Source organism: Patagioenas fasciata, chromosome 2 (genome assembly GCF_037038585.1).
Source record: "Patagioenas fasciata isolate bPatFas1 chromosome 2, bPatFas1.hap1, whole genome shotgun sequence".
NCBI classification, from domain to species: Eukaryota; Metazoa; Chordata; class Aves; order Columbiformes; family Columbidae; genus Patagioenas; species Patagioenas fasciata.
In genome coordinates, this window is record NC_092521.1 from 120,234,851 (window position 1) to 120,261,754 (window position 26,904).

The window sequence follows — 26,904 nt, forward strand, 5'->3', positions numbered from 1 at the left end:
TATATAGCGCCTCCAGCAGCAGCTTTACCCCTCAAAATGATGCTTTTGTTTTTGTGTTTGAAACTTGTGTTTGTAAGTTTCTTACCTACAGCTTTTCCTGTTTGTACAACATTCCGGCTGGTAGAAACCATCACATTTCCAATCTTCTTTCCACGTTCGCTGTTCTGCACAGAGCTAAATAAGAGAGATACTCAAGACTGTTAGCTGACTGACTTCTTACTTCCAGGTGTAAATAAAATATAGAGAGTTAAAATATTTATCAGTGCTCGCACAGATTTACATAGCATACATATAGTTTTTTTACATATATATGATCAAGCCCATAATTCCTGCATGCATCTTATCCACATAGACTAGTAAGGCGAGCTTCGCAGAGAAAGAAAGGACACTGTCAGCAAGACAGGAATCAAAACACCCAACAATTCATTCTTATACAGTACACTTTATACTTTTCCTAAATGTTTAGCAAAATGCATTTATGTTTTAAATTACAAAGTCAGATTTGCAGTAGTTTTGAGAAATTTTAGCCCCAATATATAAACTTTAAACAAAACAGTAAGTGCTACTGATCAGTCATTCTACTTTTTCTAAATAGAGTTTACTTCGTATCTTGCTCTAAGATTAAATTTTTTATCAGGTACAGTTTACACTCACGCTTTTGTTAAAGAAATGTAAAATGATGACAGACACTACCGTCATTTGGAAAGAAAAGCACAAAAGCTATCAGTTCTACTGCACAAGTGTTATCACTTGAAAATAATTTAATTCTAAATTGTAACATTCAAGTCCACATTTCAGGCTTTGCAAACCCATTTATTTTAAACTTAACAACAGAGCACACCACATTCTTTTTCCACTTTCAAAATTCCAGTGTAGATGCAAAAAGCAGAAAGAATGGAGTACATCAAGAACAAGTTTAGGCTCAGTTTGCAAAAGCAAGTCATTTTGATGAGTATCTGATAGCAAAGTCCCATCTGGATAATAAAGGCACTGTTGTAAGACTATTTATTATTAGGTACATACTAAGAACTGCTGCTCCTTCTACATTCATTTCAGGCTCAGAAGAGTTAACAGCCTTCTTTCAAACACAAAAATAAGGCAAGTAAAAGTCTAAAGTCTATACACACCTTGACATCTTTCAAATTACATCTTTCTACAAAGACCACCCATTAATAGTAAGAGCTGCTATCACATGCACCTTATCAAAGGCAATTACCTCGAGATAATCTTGATGCACTTGCATTCTCAGTCACTATCATGGAAGTTTTATCTGTTATCAATCAGCAAAATCAACAGAAAAGATTCAGCAGGCTGAAGTCTGAACCTTTTTATTCCTCAAGCTGTTCTTCAATGTCTGCAGGTGCTTTAGCTCTACAGACAAGGCAGGTGCAGAACCACCATCAAGTATATATTGCTGATTTATAGGCACATTAACAAACCAGTCCCTGATGTTTTATGGTCAACACAGCTAAGTGAGAAAACAATCTATTTTTGGTGCATAAACAAGAAGAAATAGTTAACTGCAAGACTGAATTCTGGCTTCAGTAGAGCTGAACAGCTATGGAATAACAATGACCACTGAGTTTTGGACTTGAATACTACACGTAAGGGCTGAGAGCAACTTAAAGTTCAGTTGAGTGCGGTGCAACAAGAGATTGCGTAAAAGTCATTTTAAACTTCTAAATTGAAGAAACAGAACCATCTCTCAGTAAATATGCAGTGAACTTGGAGAGTTTTAGAACAATGCTGTATTAAAACACAGCTAATTTTTTAAAAAGGTGTTTTCTCCTAATAATGGGACCTGATGTCAACATACAAACAAAGTTTTAACAGCTTCAGTGTACAATTTAAAATGAAGATACAAAAGCCTTATAACTGCAACGCAAAAAATCAGAGCTCTATTATGTAGAGTCCAACACAAAATAGTGCATTAGCACTGTTTTTCTCTATTTTAGGCAAACGTTCTATCTCCAGATGTGGTGATGTTTCATAAGAGAATGCTGAGTATAGTTTCATGTACATGGCCAACTCAAATTATTATTTTGTTTAGTTCATTACAGCAAAAGTTATATAGTTATTAATATTTGACCACATTTCTAAAGAAAACACACAAAGTACCATATACTTACTGTGACAATCTTAACTTCACATCTGATACCGAGTACTGTCCCTGGAATGGGTGGCTAGAAAAGGAGGAAAAACCCAAGAAATCATTAAGTATTCATTTTTTCACGATTAATCCATCTCATACAATTATTAGTTGTACTCCTCTCTGCAGCTTTTGTAGCTATACTACTAATCACTTTACAGAGGTTAGGTCCTAGTCACTATTCAACCTTGGATTTCTTCTTCACCTGTAAGGCACCTTCTATTTACAGACCAGACAGTAACAATCTCTTCATGCTAAGGCAGAAGCACCTCCTAGCAACACAAAGCAAATAAAAAACTGAAAAAAACATCCCGTAAGTAGACCTAAAGAGCCGTGTAGATCTAAAGAAAAACCTTCTTCAGGCTACAGCAGCTGACAAAGCCAAAGCAAACAAAACTCCCTGCAGTACAGCAACAACCCACGTCAAACTATACTCATGCACAGCCAACAGTGTTACCAAGCCTCACATCATCTAATCTTCAAGTGAAAATACACATAAAACAATCCAAAGTGTAGCAGATGCAACATGAACCAGCCAGGTCCCCTTCATCCCCATCAATGACAATCCTGGACCTGGCTATTCCCTGGACACCTGGGAGTAATTAATAAAAAGCAGAACCATCTGAGGATAATTCCTGAGGAATGACAAACTTTTTATAGCCGGGGACAGCCAATAATGAACTTGCTCAAACAAGCTTCACTTCTCCTGACTCTGGATATATTATTCTTCATAAAACTATAGCCCAGAATTACTATAAGGTACCAAAGAACAGAAATATTTGGTTTCTGTACTTACAGAATAGGGCCCCAAAGTTTCACCATCGAGGCTTTATAGGAGGAACAAGGGGAATGCTGTAATTCTACAGAACTGTGTGCCTGACTACACATGCTAGGAGGTCGCCATATTAAATGTTTAAAAAAAATAATAATAATACAGTTTCCTTACCTAGAATTTACCTCTGCGATAGCTGGATGCTTGTTGCTATTCCATACTCTGTAGTTGTGGGTATTTTTCCAGGCCGCTACAAATGCGGTTCCAAAGTCTGACAAAGTCTTTTCATTGTCTGTTAAATTAAAGATATGAATTTGCAGCAATTCATTAGAGATGTAATACAAGACAAATTACTCTTTTTCTTCTAAAGAAAAATTGAATTTTTCCAGGGTCTTATCAAAGACAAGTAAAATTCTAGCACCAAGAACTGGGCACTTCAAAAAGGTTTTACCATTTTCACTTTGAAGTCTCCCAAATATACAAAGCCAGGACAAGAGACAAAAAAAACCCAAAAAACAACTCCCTCAGCCCTCCCCGCCAACAAACAACAAGGCAGCTTAAAAAAATACTCGTCTTATTTTTAATTTGTTTCTGAAGTTCTAAGTAAAGAGCTCATCTGGAAAAATAAGAAAAATTCATCCAAACATAGGCCTCAACTTATTTCCTGGGCAAAGACAGGAAAGGGGAGAGAATGGCCACATAGCAACTAAAACCAAAAACATCATTTGCATTCGTCTTTGTCAGATAAACTGGGCTTTACTGTACTGTGTTGTTACTCAGTCAGATTTAGTAAACCCCAAATCCACTCCAAAACTGCAATATCAATATAACAATATCCACTTTAAAACACTGAAGAGTATAGCAAATCATTTTAGAGCCATCCAGTGAAGTAGCAGGAGTTTCCAGAAAACCCTGACATTTCATACTGACCAGGTAATCACCTTAAAATATTAAAGTTGTCAAAGAACTTAACATCTCTCAGACTTTAAAATCAAGTTCTCAATCCCATGTTTTCTCACAACTACCTCAGAACAATATCTGAATAGTTAATTGATGTGAACAGAGAAAAATCGTGATGAGAACTGAGTTAACAGGGTCAGTGCTGGGCAAACTAAACATTTTCCACAAATAAAACACCGACTCTTTCAGTTATTTTTACGCACAAAAGGTTGGAACATAGAGAATTTAAGACAAAAAAAGCTGAGCTTCAGAAAACACAAGCTTATAGATTCTCTAGATAACACTTTTCACCTATGTGAATCCCTAATTAAGACCATGGCAGGAAGGGAAAAGGGATGGAACAGCCCAGTATAACTTTTTCAAAGCAGCTGCTTAACTTAATGTCTCCTTGAACTCAAGTAGTTCCCCAAAATTAACTTCAGGTTGCAACAGAGTCTCTAAGACCCAGTTTGTAAAGTCTCATCATATATGGGGTTTCACGTACTTCTACTTCTGAGGTAAGGTTAATTAAATTAAGGAGGAGAGAGTCAAAGAAGAAAACGTCTGTAAGGCTGTGGAGTAAGAATTAGTAATAAGCTTGCCAAGGAGTAACAAGGATGGCCAAGGAGAACCAAACAAGCAGCCTAAAATGAAACATTAAGCAGAGGGAGATCCAACAATAGGCCACATGCTTAACGCAACAGAGCAAATGGTTATTACACCAACCCGCATCTCAGTCCCTAGACAAGGTACCTGGTTGCATCACAGCAGCGAGCAGGGCATGAAGATAAGCACTGAACTGAGCCCTGATCCACTCATCTCCTCCTTCCCAACCAGTGCCGTCCAGAAAAACGTCATCTCTGTTCTCAGTTACGTGCTTCACCAAGTAATCTGCAAACCGGAGGTCAGCAGTTGTTGGGTTCAGGATCTTACGGAGTTCTGGGTCGTGGATTTGTACAAGGGCATCTTCTATCTGTTTGAAATAATTCCAAGGGTAAACATCTAAATAAAACTGCTGATGTATGCTACTATATATTGCCACCTAAATTTAAACCCACAGTCCATCAAAATATCAAGAAGAAACAAATGGCCCAAGGAATAATGAATTAACTGTTCTCAGAAAGTCAGATACTGCTCTGATACAACCAGAAACAGATCGTGTTCCTGGCACATAGTAAAACCTGCTTATTTGACAGGATTTGGCAGGGGAATTTGGTGCTCACATGTATTTCTCTAGAGGCTTTTTGATCATCACTTCACTATATTATGTTGGTTACCCATATGTAGCTATCTCAGGTTACCAAATGCTGATTATACAGTTGTATCTATTCACTAGAAATCACAGTGTTTTCTTAAATACTCTTTTTTTTTTTTTTTTAACATCTTGATTATATCAGGAGGAAGTCAATAGCAATGTGCTTTATTATCCAACTGTATCTGTTTCTCAGCAGAATGCAATTATTTTGGAAGACCTTATTACAAAGCCATGAAAAAAGCCCGTGACATGAGAAGTAAAATTATACCTGCAACAAAATAAATATTTAAGAAGTGCCCTGCAAATAAAAATACTGGATATAAGAATATACAGAAAAACATGTATCAATTTTGCATAGTTTATCTAATCCTATCCTAACAAATGATACAAATTCAATAAGCTTCTGCATTTAAGAATTTATCTCATAGGAAAGTAATTCAAAATCTGGGCATCAACGTGAAACTTGAAAGCTGTATTTAAAACGCGATCTCTGCTTCTCCTCTGAACCCTTCTCCTCAGTTCAAGAAGTTTAAATGCAAAGATTCGTACTTCCACAATCGCATCACTCAGATACTTCTGCTGACGGAACAGGATATTGGTGGCTCCTGCAACAAAGCCGCGGACTGTCACATCTGACAGGAGATGATGCTGCTGCAGCGCCATGTATGGCAAACAGAGGTACCCCTGAAGTAACAGAGATATTTAGAGAATTAACATTAAAAAAGTCTATATTCAGAGTTTTTCCTAACAAAAACCAGCACATTCGACCTTGGTTATTACAGTTTCAGTCAAGACTATCTATTGTTTTTTTACATCACATCTGCAAAGCAAAGCAACCAGATTCCACATCAACTACATTTTTCAAGAGGTTGTGTTGCCTTTCAGTTTCAGGACTGAAACTGAAATACAGTGCAAAGGACAGGAATCAAATGGCGCTCACAAAGCAACAGAATAAAAGTGATGGCTCAGGTCAGTTCAGAGACAAGAAGTCAATGGAGATAAATATTCATCTCTCTACTTGCATGCCATGGTGTCCTTCCAGTAGCCCTGAGGTACATAATCCAGGAAAGCTACAGCCTGCTCTCCACATTTTGTAGGTGGAGATTTCCAGGCTCCAGAGACAGCAATTGGTTTTTTCATGAGCATATGCACGTTCACTTTTAAGAAAGAGCGGCATAGAAAGCACACTCTGCTTTTTAGGCACTCCGTGCTTGTAAATTAGTCTGGTATCCTACATTCCAATTATAAAAACCAAAACAAAACAAAACAGACATGCTGAAAAAAGGTTTTGAGGTAAGTCATTGAGAGATCATTGAGAAGCAGTTGTAGGTATTGGAATTTTCTTTTTAAATATAGGATCAACATACCCCTGAAGTCTAACACAGAAATCTAATTCCAGCTGTTCTACTGCATAAAGCACAAAGCAATTCATTCACTAGTAGAAACCCAGAAGGGTAACAGTCAGAAACCGGACAGAAACAAAAAGCACGTGCACTTTATCACACAGTATATGGTAATTGGAAACACATGGAAGACAGGAGCACAACTATTCCCTTTTGTTCTATCAGACACAGGGATGACTTTCCAGATGACAAGCACTTATCAGTTGAAAACAAACAGCCTGTGTCAAAGGAACAATGGTGCTTTGAGAGGAATCACCAACCTAAAATGGAAAATTTTCAAAAAATATGGCTTAAGAACCTGGCAAATTAAGGTTTATTTACTGCATATTCAAGTAGCAAAGCCTTGGAAATTTTTCACTATTTAAATTATTAAGTGTCAGTTCCCAAATTCACATTTCTCTAAGTATAAAAGTTTTATTTCCATAAACGTGTTTCATTCATTTTAGAAGAGTGCAAATGAAAGGAGTATTAGATCTTACAGAACTCGTATTAAATAAACAAGTATCACAACCTATTCTTTCTCATGCTTGTGCGTACTTGGATAGCGCATTATGCCATCTGGCAAAATCTCCTCCCATTCACATTTGTCAGATTTATTAGTCTTTCCATGGCTCAGCATAAAACAACTCTGAGATGAGAGCTCTAAAAGAGAATTAACTTTCCAGTAAGCGGTTAAACTATAACTTCAAATTACATTTTTCTGATAACTTAGAGATGTAAACCCTTTTCTGCTTCAATTACATTGCATGAACTCAAATGAAAAGTGCCTTTGTGGGACAGAAGGTAAACACACAGAAACTGTCAGCTTCCTTGAAATTGTTTACTTTTCCATTTTATGAGCTCAGTAGCAAACTAAGTTTGCACTCGTAGGGTCCCTTATCAATTATTTTCTTCTTGCTTTCAATCTAGTATTTTCAATAGAACTAGACTAAATACAATTTACAGGCTATTCCTTTCATTAGCAGACCATAAGGACAAACACCAGACTGCAGATCTTTGTTGAAAAAGCATTTCTAACTGTGACGTGAGGCAATACAGGGCAATGACATTTGAGCTGCTCGCTTGGGTCCACACGGTGTCCCGTTTCCAACGAAAGTTATTGTGAGAAACACAATCATCAAATACAGTGTTCTGCCAGGAAATGCAAATCAGCACCTCCAAAGGAAGAAACACCACTTCAAACCCCCATCAGCTTGAGGAAAGAAATCTGAATCTTCTACTTTCTGGGCAAACATTAATCTAAAAGGTTATTACATTAAAAACAAACAAACAAACAAAAATAACTTGTTTTACTGACAAAACAACTTTTTAAAGGGACTAATTTTCCTTTTTTTAAAATAAGTGGGAAAACAGCCCTAGTAAATGTATTACTTGCTATCTGACAATGACTATCAGAGTCCTTACAGAGACTCTGGAACACCTGGAGTTTTTAGGCATCAGGACAAGCTTAAAATTCAGCAGCTCACCACCATGCACAGGGAAAAAGCCATAGGCAACTGGGAAGAGCTATCATGTAAAGAAGGGTGAAATTACATATATATATATATATATATGTATAAAAATTGTGTGTGTGTGCATATGTACACACACATTTATATACATATTTTCTACATATATACAGACACATTTATAAATACATATATGTAAAAATTACGGAGCAAAACACAGGCTTAGGTGTCAGCTAAAATACACCTTAGTTTAGATTAAGGTAAACACTATGTAAACACTTCTTAAGTACTCTGATCTTTCCCCATGTTGGTTACATCAACAACTCTTCAGAGTAAAACAGTAGTTACTGATACATATCATTTATTAACCACAGTGGGGTTTGCAGGTTACCAGTACGAAGACTTGCTAATAGTATGTGAGTATACATATGAAAGAAAAGTGGAGTGCTTGCGTGCGTGCACACACCCCTCCAGACGTGCACTCGTGCTTTCCGCCTGCCTGGGAACACAGTCACTTGCCAGAGACCATACTTACACGTTTTGTAGCACCCTACTGTCCATTTGGAGTTGGGTAATCAAAATTATTAGCCACTTCTGGAAAAACAGATGTCTTTATGAGTTACCAGGTATCACGAACAACATGTTTACCTTTGTAAAAATAGCCAACGGCATACCGTACTGGTCCTCTTCCAATCCAGATATCAACCCTGGAGCCAGCACCGCGTGTCCCGCGTTTGCTTGCGGCTGCACGGTGATGGGAAGGCTTTCGGAGCTCAGGCCTTCGCTCGGAAGATTTTCAGCCTGTTCGGATGCTGTATTTTCACGTTCTCCTTCCTTTGAATTAGGCCACTCCAAAATGCCAGGATCTAAGGTCTCCCAGTCACTTTCAGAGGACGCTGGAGAAGCGCGGGAAGGAACTTTCAAGCGTTGCACAGTATCATTGGAGGTCTGAGCTCCATTGCAAGTCTTCTCTGATGGGGAGAAAGGCACCTTCGCTTTTTGACCTTCACGTGAACGGTTTCCTGCCATCTTCCTGTCTTCTCTTCCCACTGCTAAGTTTGTATTTGAAGTATCAGCAGCAGACACAGAAACAGAGTCACCTAACCGTGGTGTATCTTCCTGCAATCCAGCATCCTCCGATATGCTCTTTCTTGGTCTGTAGTGAGAGCAGTCAGTAAGACCGTGTTCAATCATACCTGGAAAGCAATAGCACGCACAAATATCAGCATCTTAATAGAAATGTAAGTAACTTTTGTTAAAGTAAACGAACAAAGTTCTCTCGTTTGCATAGTGGAAATCACATATTTTAAAACACTACTTTGGGGAGGAGGAGGTGTTAAAAAGCAAACCCCCACATTTTCGCTCCTAAAGAATCTGCCTCAACTTTTTTTGCTATGAGAAGACCTGATAGATGCTAAGAATTAGCAAGGTTAGGGGTTTTGGTCATGTGGGTTTTTTTGTTTGGGGTTTCTTGTTTGTTTGGGGTTTTTTCTTTCTTTTTTTTTTTTTTTTTTAAGTGGGCATGTAAAAGAGGTGTGTGTTTTTTAAGAAATTTAACAGGAATCTGTGACTTTGATTCAGAGTCCTGTCTGTGTTACCCACAGGCACACCAGAAGATTCAGCAGCTCAGATAAGCACGATAAATAACCTATCAAGTGCAAATATTAAACATTAGGATACATGTACATAGTACCTGGCCATGCATACAAGTCACACATTTTTCAGGCAACATACCAGCATAACTCTATTGTAACATAAGTTGTTTTCCAAATGAAACACAGTATGGCCAGTCTAAGCTATCACCAGAAAGTATATAAAAATAAGTCCAAAATCTTACCAGGAAAGAGGGACAGGACAGTCATCAGAGCTCCCACCAATCTATTTACTGGAGAAATATAAAATAGCACCTGGTGGCAGAAGGAAGGAGGGTGAGGTGAAGAAAGTATGCAAAAGAGGAAGGGGGAATTAGGGAGGAGAAAATAAGAAAAATAACATTACACTTAAGTGTGACAAAGACAGAACATACGCAAACTGTTCAAGGCATTGCTTTGTTATTTTAGAAAGTCTGCTTACCAACAAAAGCTCTTACAACAGTTCAAAGGAAATATTTAAATATATCTATTGTATCCTTATATATAGTAATATTTGCAATATATATGTTGTATATATACATGTGTGCATGATATATACTTGTCAATCATTCAGATTTTTGTCAGTCATTCAGACTTTTTTCCCAAATTGACCCAGTTACTGAATGACTGACAGTAAAAAGTTATTTCTGACATGTTGCATAAATTCTTTTTCATTTGCAGTACATTAAAATCCCTGTTATAAATCAAAGAGGCCAAATCATCCCCACTTCAGAATTCTGACAAATACCTACGCAAAAATATCTCTTCCAAGAAAGCATATGAAAGGTGTGCAGATAAATGAAAAACAGGATGAATGCAGCATGCGTTTATTATAGGTATCTTCCTATGATTAGAAAAAGATTTTTTGGAAACAGAGGATATGACTGACATTAAGTTTGGCAAAGCACCTAAGGCATAACATGGGAAATGAGAATCTCCTTAATTAAATCACAGACTGGGAGTAGTAAATTAGTTAGGAATTCAACAGGGGGTGTCAAAGGCTAACAATGAAAGAAGAGACACAAGGAAGACTGAATATTACTACTGGAGTTCCTCCAAGACAGGCCTTCAGGGGAGAGGAGAGAAAGACAGAAAAGAAAGAAACAAAACAAAACAAACCCGACAACCAAACAACAAAAAAAAACCCACCAAAAAACAAACCAAAACAAACCCAAACAAAAAACCCCAACCTCAAACCAGAAAAACCCCACAAAAGTTAACTTGTTTAACAATGCCACTTCTACATCCTCACGCAGCACAAGACTAGGAAAAAATACATGATCATTACAAGGAATCAACAACGCAAAGGAATCTAGAATGATCTAACTTTATGACTTTACAGGCCACTTTAACAGACATATGATGACATTAAAAGCGCAAGTTTGTGGACTCAGACTTAATCAAAGACTTGTGTTTTAAGCCAGGAAGACACCTCAGAAGTGACTGATGAATAATAACTCATGTTCAGCTAGTATTCGCAAGTCTACAGTTTGGTGAATTGATGGAGCCAAGAGAAAGACCCATGCAGTCCAAATGATGTTTAATGGTACTTCAGCCGGAAATAGACTATGGATATTATTTTTCTCTTTTCTGTGTTCAAGATAGGTGAATTGCAACAGCCACAGAAAAAGCACAATGAGAAGAACAAAAAGGTCACCTGAGGAAAGAATTTTGGCTGACTCAGTGGGAATAAAAAAGTCTAACTTCTTTTAAATACAAAAGTCTAACTTCTTTTAAGATGCTGCTCTAAAATGCACGCATGAAAGATGCATGGTATAATAACAATGAACTACAACAGAAACCCCGTGATACCCCTACCAGCCAAACATGTTTTTAAGTCTACAGAATTAATTCAGCCTATGAACAAGTACCTTGTTTTCAAGAAATCTATTCCACTCTAGGTTTTTGTTTGGGAATCCCGCTTACTTAAGCTGAGGACTTTCCTATATTTGTTCCATCAAGTCCCTCTGCCTTTTTTCTGTCTATATGGGTACACACCTCCTTACCCCCTCTGTCCTGGTTTTGTTAAAAAACCAGTTTCTCTTTTAGTGAATTTTTGCCTGTCAGCTAAAGCCTTCATATTAGCTGCATTTTTCTGGAGAACCCAACACACGTTTTGGTTAAACCTAGCAATGGAATGCAAACTTATTGATAAACACGGATGGACATCTCGCGAGAGGGGCAACAAGAAACTGATGATCGAGAGACTGACCAACGTTGTATAACATTCCATTCATGTGAATACTTCATATAAAAGTGGGAGATCATGAGAATCTCGGCCCTTTTTTGCCTTTTTCCTTCCCTTCTGCTTATGGCCAACATTAGGAGAGGACCTTGCTGGTCGTCCCTGCGAACTGAGGCCTAGTGAGAGACTGAATCCAGCTCCGGTTGGCTACAGAGTCTAATTCGGGACTTTGGGTGCTGGCTCTGCAGTTGCTGAGACTTACAAGATTGGTTTTGTATATTTTGTATTATTTTCTCTATTCTTATTAGTAGCATTAGTAAAACATCTTTAACTTTTCCAACTCTCTTCTCTCTGTCCTTCTTTCCCTCCCGATCGCCTGTCCTGAGTGGGAAGGGGGGAGAGGGAGGGGCAAGAGGGGGAAGTGGGGGGGAGAGGAGGTTAACAATACATCTGCCAGGGTTTGATTGTCACCCCACAATCTTAACCCTCGACACCCCTCCCAACGCCATTATGTGGCCTATGACATCTGCATCAGGAAACTGGGTGGTCCTGGCAGCAGCAAGTCAGATGATCACCATCTGGAAGTAGTCTTCCAGCCCAACAATAGCTGAGAGGTGAAAAAAAATTCCTTTTGCTTGTGGAAAGGCACCAACCAAATTTCTAAGGATTAAAGGAAATCAGTCTGTCGCAATCAAGCATTTTTCAGCTCAAGGAAAATTGGCTTTACTAGTGGCTTCTTGCACATTATATTTAAGGTCTTTGAACACGCAGACTCCCACAGTTATTCCAGACACTTAACATCTGCCAGAAAACTGGCAGTGCCAGAAAGCCAAAACTCTTCCTTTTGAAATTGTAAGTGTTGTCTTCCTGTTTGATCTTAAGGAAAAAAAAGCAACCTGCAGGTTTATTCAATAAGCATCCAGTTATTTTTGAAACTATTTCATATGTTTGAATCATATGAACATGCTTGGGAAACCCTCCCTCTCCATCTGTGCATTTATGTCTTATGGTTTAAGCAGCTTCAGAAAACAACTGCAGCTCAGTAAAGTATTTTGTTTATGTATGTCCAAATGCTAAACTGATCTGATGAAATGCTACCATAAATTTTCAAACAGATCAGTATACATACTTTACAAAATCTTAACTGGAAAATATTTTTACACTTATGGTTAAAAAAAAAAAAAAAATCAATGTAGACTTTCAGAATATATCGAGTTATTTTTGGGAAAAAACTTGCATATTGAGCCTTGATTACATACATTTCTACATGCATACTCCTGCTATTTCACAATAATATTTTCTCAAGTATACCTTTTGCATATAGCAGTCTTCAGCACATGGCTTTTTAATGCAGAAACTGCATTTATTCTCATCAATAAATACTTAAAACTCTCAAGGTACATCTAACCTAGAGAGTTAAGTGACAAGTGCAAAAGCTTTTTAGAAGCCGCTGCTTCTATTTTAATAGCCATACTTACTGCCTCACAAAAGAAACCTAGGCCTTGGATATAGATTAAAAAAACCAAACCAACCAACCAACAAACAAAACAAAACAAAACCCCAAACAAACCACAACTGTTTCAATATCTCATAGATTAAGTCCTACTGACTTTCTAGGTGCAGCTAATGCAAAATTCTAATGTTCCTCCTCAGCACTCTGAAGAAGACGTGTTTTACCACAGCAAGTTCACTGAAGAAAAAGTGAAACTGAAACAAAACTTTAAACAAAAACGTTAAAAAAGCAAAACAACAACAAAATATCCTTGCATAAATGTGTCTGGGAGCTGATACATAGTCATTTTACTGAAAGTTCTTAATCCAGGGTATTAATATGTACACAGAAGAAAATAAACCTATCTACTATTTCGCATCTGTTTGCATATTTTACTTAAATTGCTAAGATAGCATTGCTTCTGAGGCAGTAAGATAGCCCAGAGAAAACACTGAGCCTGGAATTCTACAGTTCTTATCAGTTTGTAAGCTGAGTTCAGCCTGACCTAACAGATAGGGCTCTTCAGCTCATCTCCTGCAGGTGTCCCTGCAGGCTGGGTCTGAAGGACACTTCCAGCACTCATCTCCTTTGGTCTGTTTCTTTGAAGCCTGAACCAGAAGTTCTACTTACTGAACCCCTGTAAAGCTGTACATATCCTTTTAGGTAACAGCCTTTCCTATTGGTTCCTTCACACAGGTACCTATTTGCATTATGCGTATCCGTTCCTACCTTTTATGATACGTTAAGTTTTCCTACTCACATTCAATCACATTTTATTTACTGTGGCTGGGACGCTACTAGTCAGGCTGATTGCAGACAGAAGAGGAGGATAATTTATGTCAACAGACAGCAGTTACTTTTAGTATCACTTCCCAATTTATATATGGATGCAAAGTTGTTGATATGACTTCAGATACTTTTATTTTACATTGATTTGGTTTTCACTAGTATATTCTACATAACTTCATATAAAAAAAATTAAAATTGCATTTTTATTTCAATTACCTGCCTCAGCCTACAAAACGTTACCTTTTTCTCCAGAAGAATCAATTTAAAAAGGATCAAGACCTGAAAAAAACCCAAAAAGGAAAAACATGATGAGTGAACTGGTGTCATTTATCAGAATAACATGCAAGCATGATCTCTTATTCAAGATTTCATGTTACAACACTGCAATCACTGCATAGTTGTCAAATGATCAAACACATTTGACCAGTGAAAGCCACTGTTCCAATATCCTTTCTCCACCTGAACACTCCTTTTAAAATAGTATGAGATGCACAAAGAAAAACCTGTGCAAACAACATTTGTGTAATTTGAATCATACAAAGCTTATTAGGAAGATAAGCTGGGTAATTCCAGAATTTTAAAAAACAGTAAACTGCATAAAAGAGTTCCCTCACAAAAACACAGAAAAGAATTCTGCAAAACACCAAGAATACGATTCACCTCATCTAGTTTTAGGTATCCACAGATGAGGCATCTAGATCAGAGGTGGCTGTCCGGGCTCTCTATACTCAAATTAAAAAAATAGATGCTTCTGCGGGCTGACTGCCAAACACCTGAAGTTAAACAAAAATGAGTTCTATCCCAGTAATCTACTGAGCAGGCACAAATACCCCATGAAATCCAGTTTCTCAAATTTGTTTCCTTGATGCCTCTTGGATAATAAAAGACTCTAAATGCTATCTGTACATTAGGTATATGATACACACTCAATTTCAATAGTTGTTAGAAAAAAAGAGAGGTGCAAGTTCCTTCAGGTTCTATGACAGCAGAAGCTGCAAAAATTACAAGATATAGGGAAAAACGCTTTGAGTTGTGTCTGCATAGACTTCAGACATATTCTTCTTTCACGTTAATCTGATAAGAAGCAGGAAATAGAAACAAGACCATAACTGAGATGACCACTTGCACTTTGGGACAGGCCTAAAGAAATGTCACACAAAACCTAGAAATCTCCATGGAATCCAGCAGACAGACAAAACTTCTCAGTCTGGAACTTATTTTCACTGAAGTTACATAGGCAAAGGGGAAGGGAAATCAGGAGGCCATAACCAGAAGTACTTAGGAAATAGTCTTCTTACTCCCAGCTCAGATATGTCTAGACATCTTTATTTTTCAGTTCCTCACAAAGCATTTTACTCCACAAAGTAAGTGCTGTACCTGATATATCTAGCAGAGAATGCCTACCTTGTGTCTAAAGTGAAGAACAAGATCCCGAGGAGACAGACCTGAGATACCAAAAAGAGAGCAATTATTACAGTTCAATAGCTAGTAGAGACACTAACTTACCCCTTGCCACTGTTTTTCAGGGGAAGGGGACACATACTGTGCATTCTGTGTGAACCCAGTTACTTCAACAGCTGAACTCATATAAAATTCCCACTTTTGAGTGGGAGCATGAGTTACATCTACAATGGAGACAATAATAATGTGAATAGTCACGCTCTGAGTTACTCCTGTTGGCTGTCACAGAGCATTATGGGAATGCTCGAGTAAATACTACATTGTACATTTAGAAAACACAGGGAAGAGTCAGAATCAACTGCAAGATATCCCAGATAACAAGTAAATGAAACCCTGAGCACCCCACACCACCAAATGGTTCCACCTAAAAAATACATAGGTACTGCTTCCCAAAAGCAGCCAAGCAGTCGCTTGTCAGACTGTTAGGTCAAAAGGTAACATGTCTTTCAACTCACAACTAACTCCTACTACAAAAACACCACTATATTTATTTGACAGTTATTTAAATCTGTTAATAAAGAAATGCATAACAGAATAGTGTGCAGGCACACAGACCTCTGTTGCTTAATCTGTTAACGCACATAAACAAATCAGCTCGGGAAGAGGATGTGTTGGTAAGCATAACATTATCTCTGCTGCTTGTACAAAAAAGTCACTTACCAAGATAAACTTGTGAACCTTCTAGCAAAGTACTGCCCAAGGAACTATTCATATGATCATAAAGTTCCTGTAAAAGTTAAAACACAGGCAAAAAAATCCCAGAAGCTGTTAATGGCACATGGTCACACAAAATCCAGAATAAATAAAGTTCACTTATTCAAGGATATCAATGTCTTACCCCAGAAAGTCAAATTTCACTAACGGAGTCAGTGGAGATACAGGCTGCCAATACTGTATTTCATTACAAATCAGAAAGTTGACCCTCTGTCAGATTAGGGTAGTTCATTTAGCTCACATTAAGTTACTACAAGAGCTGAATAACTGAGTGACCTATGCAAATGGAATATTTGAGCACCAACCAAAAACACTGGCGTTCACAGCCATACACTGAAAGCTTTGTTCCGTGTGGCTGTTACTTAAAAGTTACCTTTAGAATTGAAATTTGCGAGAAGTCTTTTTCTTCAAAGTACGCATGTGTGATGAGTTGCAGCTTTGCCTGAAGTAACCCATACAAAGGCTTGAAAGAAAAACAAACACAAAAGCAAGTGAAGAAAACTTGTTTAGTCATTCATTTTGAACTTTAATCTCTCATTCTTATCTTGCAATTAGATACATTATTACACATAGAATTCATGGAGGGCCACTCCTGAGTTGCTAATTCCCAGTGCCTTTCTTCTGCGCTCATTTTAAGGGACAGTGACTATTTTCTTTCCATTTGCACATACCATACAATCACTGAACATCTTTCTGGAAAAGATGTTTCCTGCTTTAACACTGCTTGTGCAACTCCAGTAATAGTTCGTTCTTCAGCTTTAAGCACAGAATTTGTTTTCCCTGCCTGGTGACCAGTGGCTTTGCTAAACAATTGGGAAAAAAAGATATTCCTTCAAAACAAGAGTATGTTGACTATATGACTATCTTGAAACCACTTTCGTAATTGTCAAAAGGCACTCTCTCCAGTTATTGTAATGGCCAGCCACTCAATCCTACTACATGAAATAAAGTTAGTAGTACTTAAGAATATTCCAAAGTGCAAACAGATATCCCGGTCTCTGACAACAGGTAGATAATTCTACAATTACTCTTAAGAGGAGATAACAATTCAAGGCCACTCACTCAAATGCCATAGTCTCCCAATTCAATTTTATTTCAGTGTTTTGTTACCCTCTGCAATGATTTAAAGAGAGACGTTGGGAGCCAAAGGTTCCAAATAAGAACATGGAAAACAAATTATTTTTAATTTGTTATCTGAAAGCGTTTTGGGAGTTAAAGAAACATTCTTACCAGCTGACTGAGAACACAGACACTTTTCTGTACCGTTTCTCGGGTGATATCTGCTTGCCGTACTTTCAATGCCTAAGAAACAGAAGTATTACAGTATTTTTACCCACACACAATTTCAACAAGAATTCTTTCACAGGTCTAGTTGCCACATACCACCCCTTTATTTAAACAAAAACCTAAAACTGACTGCCTTCAATAGTCCTTATTTAGTAAGAATGGTCATAACACTGACATGTCAGAATTGTGTCTCACCACAGTGTGTGCACAGCAAAGATCCAAATACAGCTGTGGGGACAGGGAGAAGACTGATAAAAGACACTAGTGTGACAAAAAGGCAATAGTCATGGAAAAGGTAATGGCATTTTATCTCAGGGTAATGTAACTGAAGAGAAGCCACAACACCGCTCATTCTTCTCAAGTAAAGTAAAAGTAAAGTAAAAGTAAAAGTAAAAGTAAAGTAAAGTAAAAGTAAAAGTAAAAGTAAAAGTAAAAGTAAAAGTAAAAGTAAAAGTAAAGTAAAAGTAAAAGTAAAAGTAAAGTAAAAGTAAAGTAAAAGTAAAGTAAAAGTAAAGTAAAAGTAAAGTAAAAGTAAAGTAAAAGTAAAGTAAAAGTAAAGTAAAAGTAAAGTAAAAGTAAAGTAAAAGTAAAGTAAAAGTAAAGTAAAAGTAAAGTAAAAGTAAAGTAAAAGTAAAGTAAAAGTAAAGTAAAAGTAAAGTAAAAGTAAAGTAAAAGTAAAGTAAAAGTAAAGTAAAAGTAAAGTAAAAGTAAAGTAAAAGTAAAGTAAAAGTAAAGTAAAAGTAAAGTAAAAGTAAAGTAAAAGTAAAGTAAAAGTAAAGTAAAAGTAAAGTAAAAGTAAAGTAAAAGTAAAGTAAAAGTAAAGTAAAAGTAAAGTAAAAGTAAAGTAAAAGTAAAGTAAAAGTAAAGTAAAAGTAAAGTAAAAGTAAAGTAAAAGTAAAGTAAAAGTAAAGTAAAAGTAAAGTAAAAGTAAAGTAAAAGTAAAGTAAAAGTAAAGTAAAAGTAAAGTAAAAGTAAAGTAAAAGTAAAGTAAAAGTAAAGTAAAAGTAAAGTAAAAGTAAAGTAAAAGTAAAGTAAAAGTAAAGTAAAAGTAAAGTAAAAGTGGTGTCATCTGCAGAATCAGCTACATTCTCAGTCAGACCAAATGGTCCCAGCACTTAACAGCAGACCTAGAAAGGGTGTTAGCAGAAGTACAGCCAAGTGATTCACTTAATTGTACAAAACAGCAAGCATTGCAGACTGCAGCACACACATCAAAAAGGAGAGATAGAAAGAGTGCTCGGACTGTCAGATGAAATACATTGGTTTAGATCCTACTTTTTCCAAAGAGTTTATTTTAAACATCTGTTTATCTTCTTAATTGGTTACTAAACAGCATAAATTGGAATAAAGAGCACCACAAAGTCAAGTTATTGTATAAATAGATCAAGCCTCTGCTCACAGAATGCAGTGAAGACTGGCTGCAAAGACAGCGAGTGAACTAAAATCAACATGGATTTAGTTCAAAAGAAAAGGAATTAAAATCTGCATGTGTAAAATTTCTCCTATAGTGTAAACAGGAATTTGAAACATAATCAAGGTATGATTAACTCCAAAATGGCATGTAGTTTACATCTTCTGAATACAAGACTCATCTAAAACTCAAACCCATATGGCATTCCAGATTCTTGGCATTTCACTGGAAAAGGGAGTAATTTTTAAAGAAATTCGTAATAACTTCTCAAGTGCACAGATCATACTACCGCTACTATTTTGAAAATATGAGCAGATTCGAGTAGATAATTTCCTCACTGTGATCATGTGCACACTGTATCTGTCATCAGTTTTTCAGCTTTACCGCTAAAAGCTCAGAATCGGTAAGCAGCAACACTGAATGTGAAGATTCTGGTCTACTCTGCAAGCATACTTTTGGCAAAGGGGGTAGGTGAAGAGAAGTATCGCTACACTTTCATGGTCAGAATCCAGGAAATACTCTCAAATTCTCTGTGGCGAAACACTGGAGAAAATTCAACTTTTTCTACTCAAGAGGCCTACTTTCTGGAAACACAACTTGGCCGCCTGACAGACTGTCAGCTTCATGTTGCTACTTGGTGCTGATGCCTGGGTTAGCTCTCAAGGAGCAAAACATATTTTTCAATTGCCTTGGACATTTCAAAAGATCACAACATGGTTGTTGAGGTAAGGGAAGGAAACAGTTCCCAAGTTCTGTAGCTACCTGCTGTGCACATTTTCACAGATTTTCAACGCAACTTCAATGATGTAATGCAAGCCACTGAATTTTAGAGTCATTAATGCATCAAGCCTATTATTTCATTAATATAATCCACAACTTGGAGAGTTACCTTTGCTTCAATCTGCCTATAGCAAGAGACACCATATACTGTGGTTCGATCTCCACATCTCGGTGGCAAATGGAAAAACACGGTATCTATGAAAAAGAAAAGACACTTTCATAAGTCACTAACAAGAGTTCAGTATTTTCATTTTCAGCCTCATTTATAAAAGGTTAAGTGTGCCAATATTTTCAGCAGTAATTTTCATTGACTTAAAGAAAAAAGGCCAAGTGGCAGCTGGGGGTTGAGAAGCATTGGAACAGGCTGCCCAGGGAAGTGGTGGAGTCACCATCCCTGGAGGTGTTTAAAAGGTGTTTAGACAAGGTTCTTAGGGACATGGTTTAGTGCTAGAGTTAGGTTATGGTTGGATTTGGTGATCTTGAGGGTCTCTTCCAACCAAGATGATTCTATGATTCTATGAAAGATTAGAGTAGCTGCTACCATTGCCAAGGTAGATATCCATGCAGCAGCACCACTATGCCAACAAAAAGGATTTGTGAATCCTAGTCTCAAACAAAATAATTACTATGTATGTGCATGTGTGACATGAAAGGAAAAAGCTCTACAAAATATAAGAAGAGAAAGGCTTTTATGGCTTGAAATATATACACATATACACACAAACTTGCTACTACTGCAAAAAAATTGCTAAATCTTAAGTAGAGGACATTATGACTGCTTGCCTTTCAAAACATGAGTTAAATCTGTTTTGAAACCAACTATTAATTTTTTGCTTGCATCACAGTAACAAAATTAACAGAAGAGACAATCCCATACGCATTAAGTCCAATAAAAAGAGGGACTGTTTATAACAAAGCTTATTCATTTGAACAAGTTTAATTATATCATGGAGATCACCTAGGGTTTCAGAAAGTTTTTAAGACTATTTCCTGTAACAAGTCATCCTCTTTACAAAAATGTAACTATCAGTGGGAATTAGTTTAAAACTCAAAAAATATATCTAATAAAGCTACAGATTCATGTGTATTCTTGCCTACAAAACACAAGGATATGCATCCGTTTTGCTGCCAAAAATACACATTGATAATCTTCAGTGCAGCAATGAAAATGCTTGAGGTTGAGCATTAAGTGGGAAGGTACTGAGACAAGAGGGAACAGGTAAGGGCAGCTGCATATGATTTTCCTGGCTTTGAATGCAGTCCACTGCTCATCATGCTTTAACAATGCAGAAATTGAACAAAACTCATGACCCATAGTAGAGTAAGAGAGACTCTTATGGCTGCTAGGAAGGGAATTATTTTTATACTGCTTTCTTTCCTTCCAAATGAGGTCTCTGGAAGTTGGAGAATTAGGAAACTAAGTATATAAAGTTAATACTGCTTTTAATAAGATGATTTTTAAAGGGTTTCCGTGATTTTGCTGTTTTAAGTGACTTCTTTGTTCAGTATTGTGCAGAAAAAAGATGCAACAACTGAACATGCCTATAAATGTCACTGTGACGAACTGAACTGCTGTCAAATAAACAAAGACATAAATGCAGTACTACACACACACAAAACAAACAAATAAACAAAACGCAACAAACAAAAACCAAACAACTCTGCCACGAACTTGCTGGTAACTACATGGCAAAGGAATCTTCTGTCTTCATTCTGTTGACAAATACACTAAAATTTCTATTCCTTCTCTTTAAATTTGTTGTTTCTTCAAACTAAGTAATTCTACAGACACTGAATGACTTGTAGGTCATTCTGAGAATCTCTAAATTAGTGGAGGAACATACATTACAAAGTTAAATTTTAGAACTGAATTTTTCCCTTCTCTCAAAACCGGATTAGATTTTACTGAAGAGTTTATTCCCACTTCAAAGAATTCCTGAGAAAGCTTGTAGCCTTGTTTTGCACTAGGACTACACACAAGTGACATGTAACACTTCAGCTTCTATGTACATCTGATTTCTTGATGTAGGAGGTACACCTTCATGATTTACTTTCGCTTTAAACTCTGAAGCGACATCACTGCCAATGTACTTTGCAGCTTGAACAGGAAGTAGAGGAAGTCTAATAAAGAAAACAATTGTTAATCAACTGTTCAGATATCAGGATTTTTCTTTTGGTGGCAGGAGCAGTAGTACATACAACTTCTTCTCTTGTTTCTTACCTTCCTGATAGTTGTGAGCACCATCCGGCAAGGCGAGAAATGGCAAGTATTTCCATTCCTCTGGTAAACTGTGGCTGTCATGTCCTTCTTCAGGCTTTAGAGGGGGATAGGAAAATTCAACCTAAACAAACAAAAAATAGAGGGGAGGTCAAAGAAAGAATACATTAGCAAACAAGCAAGCCTCTGTGATTCAGCCTAGAACCTCTTCTTTAACAATGATATGAAACAAAGTTCTGCTTCCTACGAGCCTTCCTTGTCTCTTCCTCTACAGCACCCATGGACTGACTTGTGTGGTCTCACCAACAGGCCCTGGGCAGATTTGTCTTCTACAGATCTTCCATCCAGCATAGTCCCTTCTCCTCCAGAGAAATACAAAGCAGATATTCAAGCAGAAAACATCACCCAACAGCTGAAAATCTTCTCCCCAGTACGCACACAGCCAGCAGTGCATCGCTGCACCAGTGACAGGCACGGTCACTGCAGGGGCACACCCAGCCTGGAACCACATCTGGCTTCTCAGCCCCTCAAGCACTCACAACCAGGTAACACTCTTAATGGGTGCAAGCCTCTATTTTACCCACCTGGATGCTGAATAATCGCAGAAACTACACTAATAACAAAATACTGCCTTTAAATATTTTTATGCCTGTGACTGTAATGTATGCCACACATCGGCCTCCTCTTCCTTTCCCCAAGCACCTCCCTTTCCTTCCCTTCCCTTTCCTTTCCTCATTCATTTATTTGCCACTTACCTCTTCTTCCCAGTAACAGGGACAACCTTCCTGTTCCTCACACTACACTACACATCTACCATAGATCCTCATATTCACAGTACTATCCTTCCATCTTCTTTTCCTATGGAGACCTCTCCAGGTTTCCAGCCACCTTCACTAACTCTGTTTTCCACACATGCATTTCTAAAATTACTGAACAAAATCTGAACACAAATTTATCAGTAAAATAAACTGCTTAAAGATAATGCAACTTCTCTTGAAGGACATTTAGCAATAAACTAATAAGCTGTAAAATGTACACATGAAAATAAAGAAGCACACAGAAAATCTTAACATCTGATGGATGATAAAAACATTGTCATGGAAGAGAGTATTGAAGAAATGGGAAACAAAACAAGAAAAGTGATATTCTTCACTTTAACACACGGTGTCACTCTTTCTACAACTGTTACCAACTTGGGAAAAAAGCACAAAGGACACGAAAACACCACAAGAAACCAGCCTTGCTGCTTGCTGTATCAGTATCAAGTTTTCTTGTTCCTTGTATTATAAAAGATACCTTGAAAACATCCACAAAAAAAAAAAAAAAAACAATCAAACAAGCAAGGTCTGGTGAAAGACCAAAGTCCTGAGCTAAAGATAAGTAACTCAGAAAGAATAATTATGCAAGGGTCGGAAAAAAAAAAAACCAAAACAAAACAAACATGCAATAGAGAAAGGATTAATTTTGGCAGGGGAAGGCAGAAGGAATCCAGACCCTGACTTGTAGTTACTTATCAAAAATCCACAGAGCCTTTTAAACAAAATACGCCATTAAGCAAAACAGAAGAGCACCTGACTTCCAAAGGAGAGACAAACACTGGAATTAGCAACCATATAGGGAGCAGAGAAACTGCCTGCCAGTTAGTACACATATAAATCCTAAGAATTCCCTGCTATCCTTTTCAAATCATATACTATAAGAAAATTACAATGTTAGAAGCTTCAGGTAAGTATCTGCAATACAGAACTAGATTGTATCATACAATTTGACACTGTCTGGATTCAAACTTGCTGGCTGAAAACACTGTAAACAGAATTGTTACTGGATTCTTGCAGGAGGAGTAACCTTAGGAACCATGCTTTATTTATTGCTAAGTTTTAAAACAAAGACAGTCAAGGAGCATCTACACTAATGTTCTGGAGTAGGTATTTTATTTCAGTGCATAGCCAACAGAAAAGGGTTCAGATTCATGCTCTGCAGGAGCCTTTTTTTCCACAGAATATAGAGGAATACTGGGAACCTTAGATTTCAGTCAATGCCTTCAAAGCACTATTCTTGACAGGGAAATTCTGTAATGATTTAAGACATCATTGCTTCCACGCACTCACAGAATTACAATTGTATTTTGCTCTCCAACCAAAATAATGAATTAGAAGACATATTTAAAGGAAAGAAAGGTAGGAAAATTCAAGCTATATGAAAAACATGTATTCACTAAGGAATACTCCTTTTTAAAGTCAGAATAAACATGAGAGATCTGGCTCCTCTGTTCTTTTGACAGCGTGAAATCTGCTGAAGAACCACTTTGTTCCAGCTCACAATAAACTGTCAACACCTCAGCTGCTATCGGATACTCCCAGCAACAGAGATTTCTGCAGGCTCTGACTGTTCCAAATCAAATTCAACAAACAGAACAGGCATTAATGACACTGCTGATAACCTTGTTTTATATTAGTTTGCTTCTTTCAATAGTATGTGTCCTAATATAGAGACTTCTGTATGCGTGTGTATCAGTGAGAGAAGATCACAAAACTCAGATAAAGCAGAACTAAGATTATTTACATCACAGAATGCTGGGGATTGGAAGGGACCTCGAAAGATCATCCAGTCCAATCCCCCTGCTGGAGCAGCAACACCTAGATGAGGTTACACAAGGAAGGTGTCCAGGCCCTAATATACACGGCCCTAAATAACCTATTCTACGGATATACTTTATGATAGATCTGATTCACTTTATGACACACTATTCCTCCCTATCCCCAAGAGGATCCACGTAAGAAGTACCCTGGTACTACACAGTTGTGTAGTTTAATAGATCACTGCTTATAGAAGTATCGTCTGAGAAGGTGGAAGTTATAAAGAAGCAGAAAAAAAGAAAAAGGACAATCCAACAGCAAGGACAGCATCTAGTGCCATGGAGAACGCCCTCCGCCTTGAGAGCTTACAGTGATTTCATTTCAAAGAGTTAAGTCAAGCTTTTTCACAAGTAGTCCCTGCAGGTGGGATTCATGTCAAAAAGCCAGATCTCTGGAACAGTTTTCCTAAGCACTCTGCACAGTCACAGAAAACAGACACCTGCAGAGGATGATTCACCCGATTTGTTTCTTTCCATTGTCTCTGAATAGAGCCAGCTCACACTCCTAAGTCTAACTTGCAGATGACTGAATTAATGCAGGTGAAACTCATCCTAACAGCTCCTCATCTTCTAGACTTCTAGCCTGCTCGCCTCAATTCGCACTGGCCACAACTGGTGTTAGGAATCCTTTCCATAGAAAAAGCATTATTTCAAAAACAAAGTCTTACAAGAGCATTGAGTAGCCTAAAAAAAAGAAAAAAGCCAAACCCCCACAGCTCTTGAAAATCTTGAAACTGAGCAGTAACACATACAAAAATCAAAATAATGGGGTAGAGAGAATCTCAGTTCTGTCACTTCTGCGTTTTTGAACAACTGGAGCATCAGTAAAATCCTGCTCTCAGCTGATGCGTGCAAACTGTGCAGTACAGTGTTCCTGGTTAAAGTTACTTAAAAAAAAAAGTTATTTTTTTCTCATCTTCCACTTTAAACCCAAGACTAACCATGACAGGGAGATGAGACGGGACTACAGAAGAGACCTGTGTCACAGCTCTTTTTCTCCCTCTTCACAGAATTAAGGAAGAGGACCTCATTTTTATTTAAATACAATGGATCTTTATGTAAGTCCATATATACATGCATGTGGATGCATAAACATGCTCTTCAACTTCCCTATTTGTCATTAATACATATATGCGTTATAAAAAATGCCTGCAAACAACCGAAATAAAGTATTTTGATACAGCTCAGTAGCCAATAGGAACAAAGAAATACATGCAAGTTTTCAGAGCTGACTGCCACAGCAGATTTTAGAGTTTTTTGTCTCCTCAAGTAAATTAAGAGACTCCTCAACAAAATGAAATTCAGAGCTGGACTTCTCAAGAACTTCAGAATAAACTACATAAAACATGAACTACTAGAATCTCCACTCATTTCTCACTCTTCCAAGCATCAGGGGTGTGTGTACATGTAGAATAAATATGTATGATACACATTTATATAAAAATATTTTTAAATCCATCACATACACACACAGTAACGGCGAAGGAAATCTATGTATTACAAAGAGGTATGCTTTCTGCCTGTTCAGATTATCTTCTTCTGTAAACAGCTCTTGATGGATTTCAGAACTAAGTATCAATACAGAACATTGTGTTGTGATTTAGTGGAAAAATAAATAACTGTGCTCTTCACTACACAAATTATTTCAACTCTTGTGGATTACCAAGTTAAAAAAAGAACAACTGAAACAGAACTGAATTTATTGAAGCAACAGTTTTATGTTTTGCTAATTCTACTGTGTTAACTAAACTTTTATATGCAGTTTGTATTGAATCTAGCAGTCTGGATGCAAATCACCTTCTAAAACACAGTACTATTCTGTTTGTTGAATTAAAAAAACATCCAGGTAATCTGTTCTGGTTCATTGTCTTTAAAGGGACTCCCTAGCCAGAACAGATTTACTAGACATTCATTAACTTGCAGTAAGAAGACTGCAGGCAATAAGAAACATACTTCAGTTCCTACATTTAGGAACTAACATGATAGTTTTTCTTTAGAAGAATGCATTGATTATGTCTTCTACTAAATTACAAGCACACAATCAGAAGAGAGGTTAAAACGACACTGATAAAAGAGGAATTTCCAAAATATATGTGCATGTCCTCTTAAACTATCACACCCAAACATTAGACAGGTAGCTGAAATTAATTTTTGGTGAACTTTATATTCAGGTAAGGTTTTCCTCATCTGTGAGAAGTGTTAAGTGTTAACAATCACAGTGAGAACCTCAGCAAACACTAAACAGTGATAATTAAAAATGCACTGGCAAGTCAGTATAAACTCTCCGTCCTCACTCCATCTACTGTCACATGTTTGAATTACTTCACTTACAGGT

At 37.2% G+C, this 26,904-nt stretch overlaps 1 protein-coding gene across 1 annotated transcript in view; it reads right to left on the reverse strand.

The window, feature by feature from the left end:
• AVL9 (AVL9 cell migration associated) overlaps nucleotides 1–26,904 on the reverse strand; it is a 42,358-nt gene that overhangs the window by 5,035 nt on the left and 10,419 nt on the right. Inside the window, exons 2-15 of the mRNA XM_065831850.2 lie at nucleotides 21,938–22,058; nucleotides 19,826–19,911; nucleotides 17,469–17,540; nucleotides 16,612–16,701; nucleotides 16,185–16,251; nucleotides 15,468–15,508; nucleotides 14,304–14,342; nucleotides 9,804–9,873; nucleotides 8,615–9,162; nucleotides 5,665–5,799; nucleotides 4,614–4,833; nucleotides 3,096–3,213; nucleotides 2,130–2,183; nucleotides 86–174 (exon numbers count right to left, since the gene is read on the reverse strand). Coding sequence (XP_065687922.1) covers nucleotides 86–174; nucleotides 2,130–2,183; nucleotides 3,096–3,213; nucleotides 4,614–4,833; nucleotides 5,665–5,799; nucleotides 8,615–9,162; nucleotides 9,804–9,873; nucleotides 14,304–14,342; nucleotides 15,468–15,508; nucleotides 16,185–16,251; nucleotides 16,612–16,701; nucleotides 17,469–17,540; nucleotides 19,826–19,911; nucleotides 21,938–22,058 — 1,750 coding nt within the window. The remainder of the gene's footprint in view (nucleotides 1–85; nucleotides 175–2,129; nucleotides 2,184–3,095; nucleotides 3,214–4,613; nucleotides 4,834–5,664; nucleotides 5,800–8,614; nucleotides 9,163–9,803; nucleotides 9,874–14,303; nucleotides 14,343–15,467; nucleotides 15,509–16,184; nucleotides 16,252–16,611; nucleotides 16,702–17,468; nucleotides 17,541–19,825; nucleotides 19,912–21,937; nucleotides 22,059–26,904) is intronic.